The sequence below is a fragment of the Crinia signifera genome, chromosome 3 (genome assembly GCF_055691185.1).
Source record: "Crinia signifera chromosome 3, ASM5569118v1, whole genome shotgun sequence".
NCBI lineage: Eukaryota > Metazoa > Chordata > Amphibia > Anura > Myobatrachidae > Crinia > Crinia signifera.
Window position 1 is genome coordinate 43,559,018 of NC_139219.1, and position 14,131 is coordinate 43,573,148.

General features: G+C 42.9%; 1 protein-coding gene across 2 annotated transcripts in view; it reads left to right on the top strand.

Annotated features, from left to right (window-relative positions):
• The window catches only part of PLEKHH2 (pleckstrin homology, MyTH4 and FERM domain containing H2), a 129,425-nt gene extending 117,085 nt beyond the window's left edge, over nt 1-12,340 (top strand). For both annotated transcript variants that reach the window (XM_083175705.1, XM_083175706.1), the window contains exons 26-30: nt 163-296; nt 1,294-1,423; nt 4,944-5,030; nt 5,458-5,592; nt 10,581-12,340. In XM_083175705.1, the coding sequence (XP_083031831.1) occupies nt 163-296; nt 1,294-1,423; nt 4,944-5,030; nt 5,458-5,592; nt 10,581-10,766 (672 nt within the window). In that variant the 3' untranslated portion in view covers nt 10,767-12,340. The remainder of the gene's footprint in view (nt 1-162; nt 297-1,293; nt 1,424-4,943; nt 5,031-5,457; nt 5,593-10,580) is intronic.
• Nucleotides 12,341-14,131: the final 1,791 nt, after the last annotated feature.

Here is a 14,131-nt window from a genome sequence, read left to right on the forward strand (position 1 = left end):
ATCAGAAATAGACTGGGCCGGCAAGTCTATTTCTGCTTCGATCTGGAAGACCGAAGGCAGTGTAATGCTGCTCTATGAAATGTATCACAAAACTGGTTGCTAAAATACAGTCTTCATTGTTAAACTCACTGCACTTACTATTATCATGTGCTGTAACTGTAGGTGGAAACTGGAGACTTTGAACGTCCCTTCCAGGCCGCCGCGGGGCAAGTAAAGTCAAACCAAGCAATTAAGCAAACACTGGAGAAATTTTATCCAAAGCGGTATAGAGAGGACTGCACAGATGAGCAGCTGAGGTAGGTCTGCGCACCAGAGATTGCATGGGATAACTGCTGTATATGACCCATCACAGCTGCTAAACATGGCTGGAACAACTACTAGGCAGCCCAGGTACATGCCCTGGCTCAGGGGCTGGTGCCAAGCAGTCTGGCTTGCTTACCTTTGAACCCCAATAGCTCATTAGATCAGACAGTCCCTGAAGTGTGGTATTCAGGCGTTGGTGTCTGGAGAGGTCCACACCTCTGAATTTGTATTAGAATAGTGTAGAATGGCAATACCACCACTGTAATGGTAAGAGAAAAGGGAATTAAGGCGGCCATCTACTAGTGTAGATCGCATGAAAAGTGATACAACGGGTGTCATTGTCATGTTATTGTGATGTGAGGCACGTTCCGGTGCCCTTTCATCAAAGTCGCAGATCTTATGAGCTGCCATGAATATTTGTCACAGTCCGTAGCCCTTGCTAGGATCGCATATGATACATTGGGGCAGATGTATAAAGCCCGGTGAAGAGATAAACTGGCGATAAAGTGAAAGGAGATAATGCACCAGCCAATCAACTCCCAACTGTCATATTTCAAACACAGCCGATTGGCTGATGTGTTATCTCCTTCCACTTTATCTCTTCTTCAGGCTTAATACATCTGCCCCTATGTATGCAAAAGGACAGCATACAATATATCACATGCGATCCTGCCTCCCGGCAGCTGTGGGGTGAGTTGGCGGGGTATCGCAGTTGAGGTAAAATACTGCATGTGATACCTCACCCTAGTGGATGGGGGGTGTTTATAATCAAAATTAAATTACAGTGTGCTTCCCTTTTAAATGAATGGTTCTTATTATTATTATTATTATTATTATTAAGAATAATAATAATAATTATAATAATAATAATAATATTACTGGATATCTATTTCTCTGCTCTATGTATAGATTTTAGACCCCCCCCCCTTGAGCTGGTAATCCTAATTGTAGCCAAGGAACTACGGATAATGGCTGATCTCTTTATCCCAGGCAGCTTCATCAGCGGCTGGCAACCAGGTGGGTGGCTCTCCGAGGTCATAGCGCTTCAGACTGTGTACGAATATACCTCACTGTTGCAAGAAAATGGGCATTCTTTGGGGCTTCCCTTTTTCCAGCAAAGGTAAGGGACCACATGCTGGGAGATGTAGTCTCTATTCAGTGCACCAAAGCACACGATTTTATTTCCAGTATTTTGTGCTACTGTACTGAACACAAAGAAACAATTTTGTTTTTAATTGTTGGAATAAATTAGCCAGAAATACTTTTTACAGCCTGCCTCAGAAATGTTATCAGATGTTTATGAAAACTTGAGACATTAGGTACAGTTGTTGCTGCCTATATCAATCAGGAATTTACTTTCCATATCTACATAGCAGTAGGAAAATTTTTAGTTAAAATGAACTAGTTGCTGATTGGTCCTGTATTTGTAAGAAAGTCGATTTGCATTTAAGCCATTGGGTCAGGTGGTTTTGCCTTCTAAATTACTGTCTCTTTAAAAAAAACTCCCACACGGCCACATTACATCCTCCCCATTACCTGCGATGATCTTGGATTTTCCAGTATGTCTGCATACAAAGTCAAAGTTGCAGTTGCACAAATCAAACTCCCAATTTAATGAATATTGCAATAACATTTTGCATTTTCAGCGAGGTTCTTCGCTTATTTATGGCCATAAGTAACGGCTTGCCCACCGCGTCCAGGTGACCTCATTAGTCGGGCAAGTCCCTAACATTTTGGGGGGTACAAATATAGGGCACAGGGCACCCCAAAACGATGAAGCCGAGTGACCCCAGGGCAACATTGGTGTGCACCCCAGGACCCCACCCCTGTATATCTTCCAGTATGTCCCTGAAACAAAGAAGCAATCCATGCACTGAAAAACACCATCATCACCAAGAATGAAGAAAGCACGTCAATGCAAATCTAAATTAAAACCCATCTTAATTGTTTTCTTTCATACAGATGGAGCCGCTTTCTTTGTTGCCCATACGCCGATCGTCATGGCCCGCCGGCGACAATGGTGTACGTGCATCTCCAACGCTCGCGCACCCCATTTCCGACAATGGAGGCGCGAGCGTGTGAGATGCTTGTGCATCCACGTTTGCTGGTGCGCCCACCCTTGCAGGCGCGCCAGCCGCCAGATACTGATATCAGGTGCGCTAGCGGCACCGGGGAGAGTGGCTCCATCTGTATAAGTTAGTTATTTTGAAAGCCTGGCACCATGGCATTACTTGAATATGCATGAGTTTACACACGGGGCACAATGTAATATGGTGCGAGAATCAGAAAGTGAGAGATTTTGGGAGAGTTTTCCCATTTCTTAAAGCAGCAATTAGCTACATGGCAAAATCAACCTGGTTTTGCAGTGTAAATGATTACCACTCAGGAATTTGAAAACTCTCCCAAAATCTCTCCCTTTCTGATTCTCACACCCTATTACATTTGGTCCCGTGTGTGTGTGTGTGTGTGTGTGTGTGTGTGTGTAAACTCATGTGTATTCAAGTAATGCCTTGGTGCCTTACCCAGCGAGATATAAAGAAACGGTGAGACGGATTCAGGACTTTTATCTATCTGTCTATCTATCAATCTATCGATCTATCTATAGAGGAAATTTACTAAGATGGGAGTTCTATTTCACATGGGATGTTGCTATGGGCTATCGACTTATTATTTATTTAGCAGTATCTAGCCGATAGTAGATAGTATCTGATTAGTTGCAAATAGCAACGCCCATCTTAGGAAATTTCTCAGATACAGTAGATAGATAAAAGGGTACTTGTTTCCTAGCACGGCCACAATCGGGGGTAATCGTGTACCTTAACTTAAGGTACACGATTACCCCCGATGGACCCGATTTCCTTTGAAATCAGGTCCATTTAGCCGGCTAGGCACAATATCGGGGGCATCGCGTCGGTTGGGACCATTAACAATGGTCCCGACGCGACCGACGCGATGCCCCCGATTTCCCCATAGGCTTCAATGTTAAAAAATATTTTAACATTGAAGGAAAGGTAAAATATCGGGGGCATCGCGTCGGTCGGGACCATTAACAATGGTCCCGACGCGATGCCCCCGATTTCCCCATAGGCTTCAATGTTAAAAAATATTTTAACATTGAAATCGTGTCGGGAAAGGTAAAATATCGGGGGCATCGCGTCGGTCGGGACCATTAACAATGGTCCCGACGCGATGCCCCCGATTTTTCCATAGGCTTCAATGTTAAAATATTTTTTAACATTGAAATCTTGAAAAAATTTGAAAAATGTGAAATGGGCCAATATGACCCATTTCACATTATAGATGTCCCCGTCGTCACCCCACGATAGACGCCTTTCCGAAGCGTGGCGAGCGCAGCGAGCCCGCGAGGGGCGGCGGTGCGCGTCCTCCGACCTTTTCATTCCCCTACTATCCACGTCGGCGTGGAGTGAGAATAGAATAGTGTGGCGAGCGCAGCGAGCCACCGAGCCCGAAGCGTGGCGAGCGCAGCGAGCCCCGCGAGGGGACGCGTATACCTGTGAAGTTATACGCGTCCCCTCGTGGGGCTCGCTGCGCTCGCCACGCTTCGGGCTCGGTGGCTCGCTGCGCTCGCCACACTATTCTATTCTCAACTCCACGCCGACGTGGATAGTAGGGGAATGAAAAGGTCGGAGGACGCGCACCGCCGCCCCTCGCGGGCTCGCTGCGCTCGCCACGCTTCGGGTTGGCGTCTATCGTGGGGTGGGGTGTACGCCGGGACATTTGGGGGGGTTGGGAATATTTTACATTGAATTCAATGTAAAATCGGGTCCCAGGGACCCGATTTACATTTCATTCAAAAAAAAAAATCGGGTCCAAAATCGGTCAGTCGCGTCGATCGCATCGCATGCGACCAAATCGCATGCGATGCGATCGACCCGATTTTTCCGACACGACCACCCCGATGTAAATCGGTGTGGCCGTGCTAGGAAACAAGTACCGATAAAAGTCCTCTGAGTGCCATCCATCTCACAGTTTCTTTATATCTCCCTTGGTAAAACACGAGGCAATTATCTATCTATTTATCTATCTATCTAATCACAAAATAAACTAAAGATAAATGTTTACTTTGAAGATACATGTTTATCCTTTATTTGGCCGTAGGTGTTACAGGCATAGTTCAGGGTTGCCGACTTTTACAGTCTCCTCTCCGGGAGAACCCCAGAGAGGAGACGGTCAGCATCACTTCTGGTGACGGGCCCTGATGGAGACATCATCAGTCCCTGCCCCCAGTAATGCAAATCCCGCAATATGCGGGTCTCCGGTGAGGGGCGGAGCTAAATATGCACGATTAGCATTTTAGCCCCGCCCCTTCATCCGAAAAGCCGCGAATCGCGGCAATTTAAAGCTTCTGCAACCAGGTACGTTAGGGGGTCTGCCAGAATCCAGGAGGGTGGCCTACCTTTCCGGAGGGCCAGGAGGGGGACCCGATTTTTGGGATCCTTCCGGCCATTCCGGGAGGGTTGGCAACCCTGGCATAGTTTATTCCTTGCATCCTTTCTTATTTCCATGCCAATTTGGATTTAACATCGGTATTTGAACCCAATGCATGTGAATTGAGGCTACAATGTACTATTAAAGTCTGGTGTCACGTTTTATTCTAATGCCTATTTATCTACATACAGCCCGTACCCCCGACTCCCTTCGACGGGCCACTGGTTTGGCTGGCTGTCCATGAAGATGGAATAAGTGTCCTGGAATATAACACTATGGTATATCAAACCACATTTTATGCTAATACTAATAATATTTAGTTACTGTGGATGCAAATCCTAACATGTCTATGTAAAATACAGTACATTATTATAATAAACTCCATTTCTACCTAAAATACTGCAATTTTCTGTCGACAAAAGGATTCCGATTTTCACTTATGTAGGCATATTTGCTGAAAGTGTCAAATTACTTATTTATGGATTTATTACAGAACTGTTAGATTTCCTGAAAATAAATGTACTCTAGACGTATTGCCGATATGTCCCTTGGGAAAAAAAGACATAATGGCAGCCTTATAGTCTTTTATTAGGTAAATGCATTGCTTTTGTTTGAGTCTTTCAACGCAGTTGTTGTTTGAATTGGAAATAAAAATAATGTTTTGCCCTTTCTTTTTTCTTCCCACCCACTCTTCTGCTTCTTAAGAGGTTGCTGTTCACGTATGTACACAGGAGTCTAATGACCTTCGGAGGTTGCTGCGATGACTTTATGCTGGTAGTTAACACACAGACAAAGGACAACTCAACTGAAAAACTTCTGTTTGCCATGGCGAAAGGGAAGGTAGGTACATTAGCTGAAATACACGCCAGCCGCTCTGAGGTAGGCTTTTAGGCATAAAGTACTGTTATATGCCTGGATATAAAAAGCATGAATTAAGCACCTGCAGTTTAAACAAAGCCATGTTTATTATCTTAGCTGGAAGCTGTGAGAGGAAAAAAAGCAATTATAAACTATAAGACCAGGTGATGTAATTACAAAATGCTTGCTCTTTTGTTCGTCTAGTGGTCTTCTCACCGGGTTCCAAATTTCACTCACACAAATAAAATGTGGCAACATAAACGAGAGAGGCTTTTCTGCCGAGCAGCCTAGATTGCGGCTAATAAAAATAACAGGGGTAGTGGCACCTGAACTGTGTTTTCTGTTTCCAGTACTTAGCCTGCGGCCCGGGAGATGGGGGTGAGAGGACAGCACTTATTTCATTTTTATTCCATATTAGTATAGCTAGATAAAATAAAGTCGCTCGTACAGAGTACGTTAAAACAAGAAAACGATATTAAAATTATTGTTTTAGCAAATTGATGCTAAACCTATACTAGAGATTTTATTTATACAATACAAGAGAGCGCTTTTCAATAAAAGTAGTGTAGATTAGTATAATTGCATATTTATTCAATAAATACAAGAAATAAATAAAAATCACCAGTTTAAGGCTTCGACTACAGATTGCGTTTTAGCAGGATGCAGTCGAACAGGATCCGGTTTAGTGGGATGCAGTTTCTTGAGTCTACACATTGCGTTTTAGCAGGATGCAGTCGAACAGGATCCTGTTTAGCGTGATGCAGTTTCTTGCGTCTACACATTGCATTTTAGCAGGATGCAGCAGGCTTGTGTATGCATCCTGCTTAACAGCTCCTGTTCGACTGCATCCTGCCAAAACGCAATATGGAGACGCAGCCGTACGTTTAAATGCGCAGGCTCCTTCCTGGCAAACAGCTCCCTTTTAAAATGGACCTGTCAAAATCACAATGTGTAGATACAACCTTAAACAGCCACATTGTGGTCTAACAGTAACATATCCTGTGAGCTCAATTATAATGGCTCGGATAATACTAAAAATAATTTGATTTATACAGCTCTGAAAAGTAGATTGAGAAGCAGTGAAATATGATTTGACACTGCACACAATTTATTGCCCCACTCGTCAAAATTGTGTAGAGAAGGGCCAAATCCTACTAGTGGATGGCCACCTTTACAAATATTGACATTGGGGCAGATGTATTAAGCCTTAACAAGAGATAAATGCAAGGGTGATAAAGAGAGATAAATGTCCAGCCAATCAGCTCCTAACTGCCATGTTACAGGCTGTGTTTGAAAAAAGTCAGTAAGAAGATTGGCTGGACGTTTATCTCTCTTTATCACCCTTATATTTATCTATTGTTAAGGGTTAATACCAGGGCTTAAAGTGGTCCTGGAGAGGTGGTGGAACTCCGCTCCCCAAACACCGCCCCCCCCCCCCCCCCCCCCATTAGGCAGAGCCGAGAACAGTGCTAGGGAATTGTGCCCTACCACCCATAAAGGGATAATGTATCCACCATACATGGTAGCACAATCGTACACACATTACACTGCATGTAGTGCCCTTGATTCATATTAAGTCACACAGTAATTCCCCTTATACACATAATTCCACAGTTGTTCATCTTAACTTTACAGGATTAACAAATGGTATCAACTATTTCTTGGAAGCTTTGCAAATTTTACTACACAATAGCCGCCATCTTGTCGGAACAGCCATTCCCTTTCTAGGCTCCTTAATAAAGCCTTTTTACCACTTTAGGATCTATATTTATTTGCGGGTCTATATTTACATGCTTTCAGCAGTATATTTTTTGTGCTTTTTGGCAAGCTGCTTTTTCAATAAGGAGAATCTGAAAACATTATACCACAGCAGTTTATGAATGAATGAGTCATAACCACAAACCAATGAAGGCTAAAACTGGTTCTGTATAAAAAGTAGTACATCCAGTAACTATTAATCATTTGTTGCATAATATCTTTTAGTCTGACTTGTTTTTAATGAACAAATACGGTTGCAGAAACTTTGAGACCTGCAGAATTAGACAAAATAAGCCCCACCCCTAATCTGCCCACACCAGATCCTGTCAAAATGTGACTTTTATTGGCAAAGCATAGACACTGCCAATTGTGATCAAAACTTCAGAACTGTCCCAGCTAAATGTAAACCATTTGTAGGTACGCATCTGGGATTAGATCACGCTTCCTGCAGATGCCTCCTCTCTGCCCTCCTTTTTTCTTATAAGTACTTGCCAATATTTATGTTGACAAACGTCGGGTAGCATCACTACACTACACTAATTTGTCAGATGATATAACATATCTTCTGTGTATGATCAAAAGAGGTCACGCTTTGACACATATGTAGATTTGCATGATGGATTCGGTATGGAATCCCGGCGGTCGGAATCCCAGCGGTCAAAATCCCGACGCTGGAATCCCGACCGACGTACTCCCGACAAAGGGGGGCGTGGATCGACACCCCATCCCCCCCTGCGGGCTCGTTGCGCTTGCCATGCAGCGGGTCTGGTGCCTCGCTATGCTCAGCACGCTAATTTATTCTCCCTAGATGGGTGTAGTGTACACCCACGGAGGGAGAAAGTTTCGGGATTCCGGCGTCGGGATTTTGACCGCCGGGATTCCGACCGCCGGGAAATTGACCGCATCCCTGCAGGACTATTGCCACTTACATCTTCTTGCATCTGAATGAGCGTTATCAGGGGCTGGGAAAAAGATGTATTTACCCATGTGGGAGACTTCATATGTATGCATTGTATGAGGAAAGTGCAATTGGCTGCAAATGATGATGATAATGATGACTACTTGTGATTGGTTGTTTACAAATGCTCTGCTGACACTCATTGGTTCCTTGTCACACAAGTAATGATTATGCTTTTATGAGCTTTTTTTAAGTAAATGTTTGTGTTTCTGTGTTATTTTCTTAGATTTATGCAGGACAGAGTTGTTTTTGCTGTGATAGAGAGGCTTTTGTCCTGTAACTGATGCCTATTAGCGAATGCATTTGTTGCAGATAAAAACACATATGCAATTGGGGCATCAGTGACTTTGGTGTGTTTGGCATAACAGACTCCTCCTGTCGCTGAGTGGAACACATTGCAAGCTGTTCATTCGGGGGGAAATACAATATATTTGCTGATAGGTGTGTACAGTACTGTGGGGGTTATTCTGGTTTGCTCTGTAAGCTGCAAAGCTAAGAGCTAAGCTAAGAGCATTTAGAGCAAGTCAACATGTCCTGTAGCTACAGTTCAGATGAGAGATGTACTGATACGCAGCAGCATTGCGCAGTGCATACACATTTTTTCTTAATCTAATTTGTGACCGACACCATTAGATCAGCACATTAAGCTAGTTACGCAGTGAGATTTCATGTTTTTGTAGTGTGTAAATGTACATCAGTTCTCACGGTATCTCAGTAAAATTGACAGGTAGCGAAGTTAACGTGGAACATACAGCGCACTGCCTGGTCAGGTATATGCAGGATAATGCAGGGTCTCCCGAAGCTGAGTACCACACCTCCGCATAGTACTGTGCCTGGCACTTAAACACAGTGACAAGATGGTAACACTGGTGCAGTAACATTGTCAGTGGCCATCTTTGATATAATGCCTAACTGCGACTTCTCCAAGAGGAGAAGTCGCAGCCGATTCCTCTTGAAGTCCCCAGTGAGGCCCCTGGTGATGGGATCGCATATAATATATTGCATGCGGTCCTTTTACATGCGACATATTGCATGCAATACCATTCTCCGCTGCCTGGAGGCTGCCCATGTCATCTGTCGGACCTGCAGGCAATGCTTTCTTGCGCATCGGATCGGAGGACCACAAAAGGAATAATTGGCTTAATTCAGACCTGATCGCAAAGCACCTTTTTTTCTCAAATAGATAAAACCATGGTACACTGCAGGTGGGGCAGATGTAACATGTGCAGAGAGAGTTACATTTGGGTGGGGTGTGTTCAAACTGAAATCTAGATTGCAGTGGGGAAATAAAGCAGCCAGTATGTACCCTGAACAGAAAAAAATAACTTACCCATATCTCACTCTCTTTCTGCACATGTTACATCTGCCCCACCTGTAGTGCAGCATGGTTTTGTTCATTTGAGAAAAAAGGTGCTTTGCAATCAGATCTGAATTACAGTAGGCCCAACATTCCTGGCTGCAAACGAAAAGCCAATAGTTTGCATGATGAATATTGACTGTCAGACCCAAATGCCAGTGGTTTGCGGTAGCTGGCAGGATTCCAGCCAGATAGTCATAAAGCACTAATTTAAAGGCAAAACCGCCTAATTGCCGCTTTAAATCTAATGAATATCTCACATTCACGCCGGCCCCTTCAAATTGCTGGCTATTATATTTGTTGTTAATACTAAATGTAATCGTTTTGGGAGCAACTGTCTCTCAGCTACTGTTCTCAATGACAAGTACGGACGGTGATGGATCCAACATCTCTGACCCATTCTCAGTGCGAGCCCCACATGCTGGCATATGCACATGCAGTTTGAGGACTCTGTGTCAGAGTCTACCGCACACAGTCTACTGTGTCAGAGTCTACCATGTAATTTTTGGAAAAGAGGTGCTGGCACCATTTCTCCGGTGATTTATGCAGCTGCATCGGAAAAGGCTACTATAGCAAAAGTGTGTAAGGTACTGTAAGCCGAGTGGGCCCACCATGCAACACACACACACACACACCCTGCCTCCATTATAGATACGCTTCCTGGAGTAGCCATTTTGTGCGCTAAATAATATTCATAAACAGTAGCCTAGTTCCTTGTGAATTGAAAGGCAACATTATCTTTTGCGATGTGTTCACTTTAATAATGCTGAACATCTAGAATGCATGCTGTACTCCATGGGCAGTCCTTGTACCTTTAGGACAACTTAACTAATAATAGTGTGAATATATATAATCTAACATGTGATTGACAGTTATATTTTGATGGTTATCTTTCAGATTTTGGAGATAACGCTGCTGATCGCCAGTTACATCAACACAGCTCAGCATCAAAAAGTGTCCGCCCACCATCTCTCAGCCCCAGCCCTCCTGTCTGCTCAGGCTGAAGAGTGCAAGACCAAACATATGGGAAGCCAGCTGCTCTTGGCAAATAGCAGGCCAACCAAAGGCCCTACTTTGTTATAAAAAGCATATGTACAGTACTAGATTACATTCCCGGAATGGTACAAAAACAAAAGTTTGCACAGGATAAGTCCATTATTCATGGATAGAGCAAGACAGCTTCATTAGAGGAAGTGCAGATGTGAGGAGGAAGCCATTTTGTGTGTGGAACCGATGTTCGGAATATCAAAATGAGAATATGTCAAATATATACAGTCAGTAGGTTGTCATGGTCAGAAGGTCGACATAAAAAAGGGGTTTTATGTTTGTTTTTTCTTTAAAAAAAGGATTTGTTCATACTTCACCATCCCAGTGGGTGTGGAGGGGGAATATAAAAGTGTCAACCTTTTGACCATGTTGACTGTTTCATATGTTGACCTACTGCCTGTTGACTAATAGTGGTCGGCCTAATGACTGATGACCTAAATATTGTCGTCCTAATGATCTATACCCATCAATGTTTGTACATATCCATCAGGCTGTATGCTGCAATAGGCCCTGAGGGCCAGATGCACTAAGCTTCAAAAGTGATAAAATGGAGAGTGATAAACAGCCAGCCAATGTCCTGCCATGTCACAGAATGTGTTTGAAAACTGTCAGGCAGGAGCTGATTGGTTGGTTGTTTATCACTCACTATTTTATCACTTTTGAAGCTTAGTGCATCTGGCCCTGAAGCTGATCAATAATTGAGGCTTGTTTCAATGCTTTTCGGATTTCCTAAAGGTTCTATATGAACATTTAAACAAGTTGTGGCTGATGCAGAGTGAGTAGTACAAACATTATTGTAGTGTATCTTGTGAGATTTGGAACATATTAGTGAAGTTCAGTAAGGTCAAGTTCCTGGAAAGTACTGACCCTGCAGACGAGACTTTGGGCCTGATTCAGACGTGTTTGCTAGACTGCGTACCGCTCCACCTGTTTGCTCGGCCGCCCAACGTACCACAAGTTTGGGTGCAGGGAAGGCACACGGCATAGTTAGTCCTGCTCCACCTCTGATAAAAACATTTATTAAAATTTCACAACTAAGAACTAAGGGACGACCCCTAAACCCTTGTTAAGATATGAACAAAAAATAGGTAAGAACAGAGTCCTGGGCGCTTCTTTCTGATGTTATACTGCCTTGCCTTATCCTGAAAGGGCTACATTAGATTAATTGTAGATTATTTGGGTACTTAATTTCTTGTAGTTGGCGATGATCCGTTTTCTCTTGTTCTTCTTCCTAGATGTTATTCTCGCGGTTGTTTGTATAGATAGAAAAACAAGAAGAAATGGAGAGTTGTTTATGATAAGGGAACTTTTTCACAAACTTCCCTAAGGAAGGAAAGAATGTCCCAGTGTCTTGATGTTCATACCTCACTTACATTAACATGCAGTGAGAGTAAGCTCATCTGGGTTTCTTTAATAGATGAATCTTATATATAGATATGTCTCCCTCACACGTGAAGACTCTTCTTATGGGGATGTCTCATATATAAGAATGCATACCAGTACTCATGATCAAGTGTGCAGTGTCACATTCATAAAGGTTTCTTTCTCAAAAAATAAATTTTATTTTTTACTATAAAATCCTTTTTTTTTTTTTTTAAACAGTATACAATGTCATTAAAAGTGCTGTCTGCTGGTGGAGTGACCGCTTCGTCCAGGAAGAACGGAGCGGTCACTCCACCAGCAGACAGCACTTTTAATGAAATTTTATACTGTTTTTGTAGTGGGATGTTCGCGCGGGGGTGGGCGGCGTTAGATGGCTCGCTAAGCAGCGAATTTACGCCACTTAGCAGGTCAGCCAGAATCAGGCCCTAAGTTACATATAAACCCTTCAGTTATTCCCGTTATAATATTGAGCTCAGTAATGCATCAATTTAGATAAATAGCGATGTAAAATATTTGTATTTCTTGTTTAAGCTTAATCGTCTAGAAGAGAGTGGAGAAAAGATCCCTAAATACCTGGTGTATGGGAATATTAGCACCCCTAATAATAGAGTACCAGCTACAAGTCAACAGTCTTACAGTAGTTCTGATTGTTTAAAATTCTTTGTTATTATGCATTACTATATTTTGTTCATTTAGTATATATATAAAATGTGTTCCAAAAAGGTAGTTATGAAGGTTACATTCCAGTCTCGTACAACATGTCAATATTAACTAGTAGGATTCTTTCTAACCTGGATTATTGAGCAAAAAGACTGACCTAGGTCAATCTATTAGAGCGCCTCTATATGGGTATGTTTCCTTATAGAGCAGCCGATTCAGGGGATGGTCAATTCCCCAGGTAAATAACAGAAAACAACAAGACAAAATGAATCGGCGCTCAAAGAAATACAAATTTAAGTGCTTGCATCAATTTAAAATATTTAATAAAAAATATACATAATTAATTCCTCACAATATAATCAAAATAGACAATAAAAAAATATAAAAAACACATAAGTAATTAATTAAGAGCAATGGACCTGTTATGGAGGGTTTTAGTATAGTCACCAATAATAGTTGATATGACCTGCTCTGATCCAGGGGCTTGTGTCCATAAGATGGTATAGGAACGTCCGTATTAATAGGGCCGTTTGCAAGTTAGTAAGTCCTGTATGTTGCCTTGGAAGTCCACCCGTTGGCAATAGATTTGTTATAGCCAGCCCGGGGTATCCATAGATTGAAATGGCGTTCAGGATGAGTAGGCCTCTTACGGTTCCAGTGTAGCAAATGCTTTGGACAGGATCAGATTCTTTCTAACCTGTTAGTATGATGTTACTTTTATTTTAGAAGTTTTGGGTCCATGAACGAAGACTTGAAAAAGATAAAGGTACAACTGAATCCATCAGCTCCTAACTGCCATGTCACAGGCTGAGGGCGGGATGTACTAACCTTCAAAATTGGGCCATTACTCTGCCATGTTCGGCATTTTGACCACATTTTCATATGCACAAAGCTCCCTTGGGTGGGGTTACTCAGTAGAAGCCTATGGTATATTCTTCATATTTTCATATTTAAGCCTTAAGAGGGTCCATTTGTATCCCACCCAGCACCCCTGTGCAGAACGGCTCATAGGTCCTAAACCAGTGATTGTAAAGGACGGTTCTTATTGGGAGAGCAGTCCGGCATACCAAAGTACATAGTGGCGTTATTAATACCGTTATGTACATGAGAGCCCTTATTCTGGTTGACTAGCAAGGATGCGCATTTGCAGCCTTGCGAGTCCCCCAGACCCTGCCTGCTGAATGGCGGTCCACCCGCCCTCCCTCGCACGCCACGTTCGTTCACACGACTGCGCATGGATGTTTATCCTAAACATCCATTCACAGGCTATGTGTAAACACCCACATCATTTGATGGTTGCCGACCATCGAATGATGTGGAGAGTGCATGCATATCTAAAGTGACTCTCAGGTCACTTA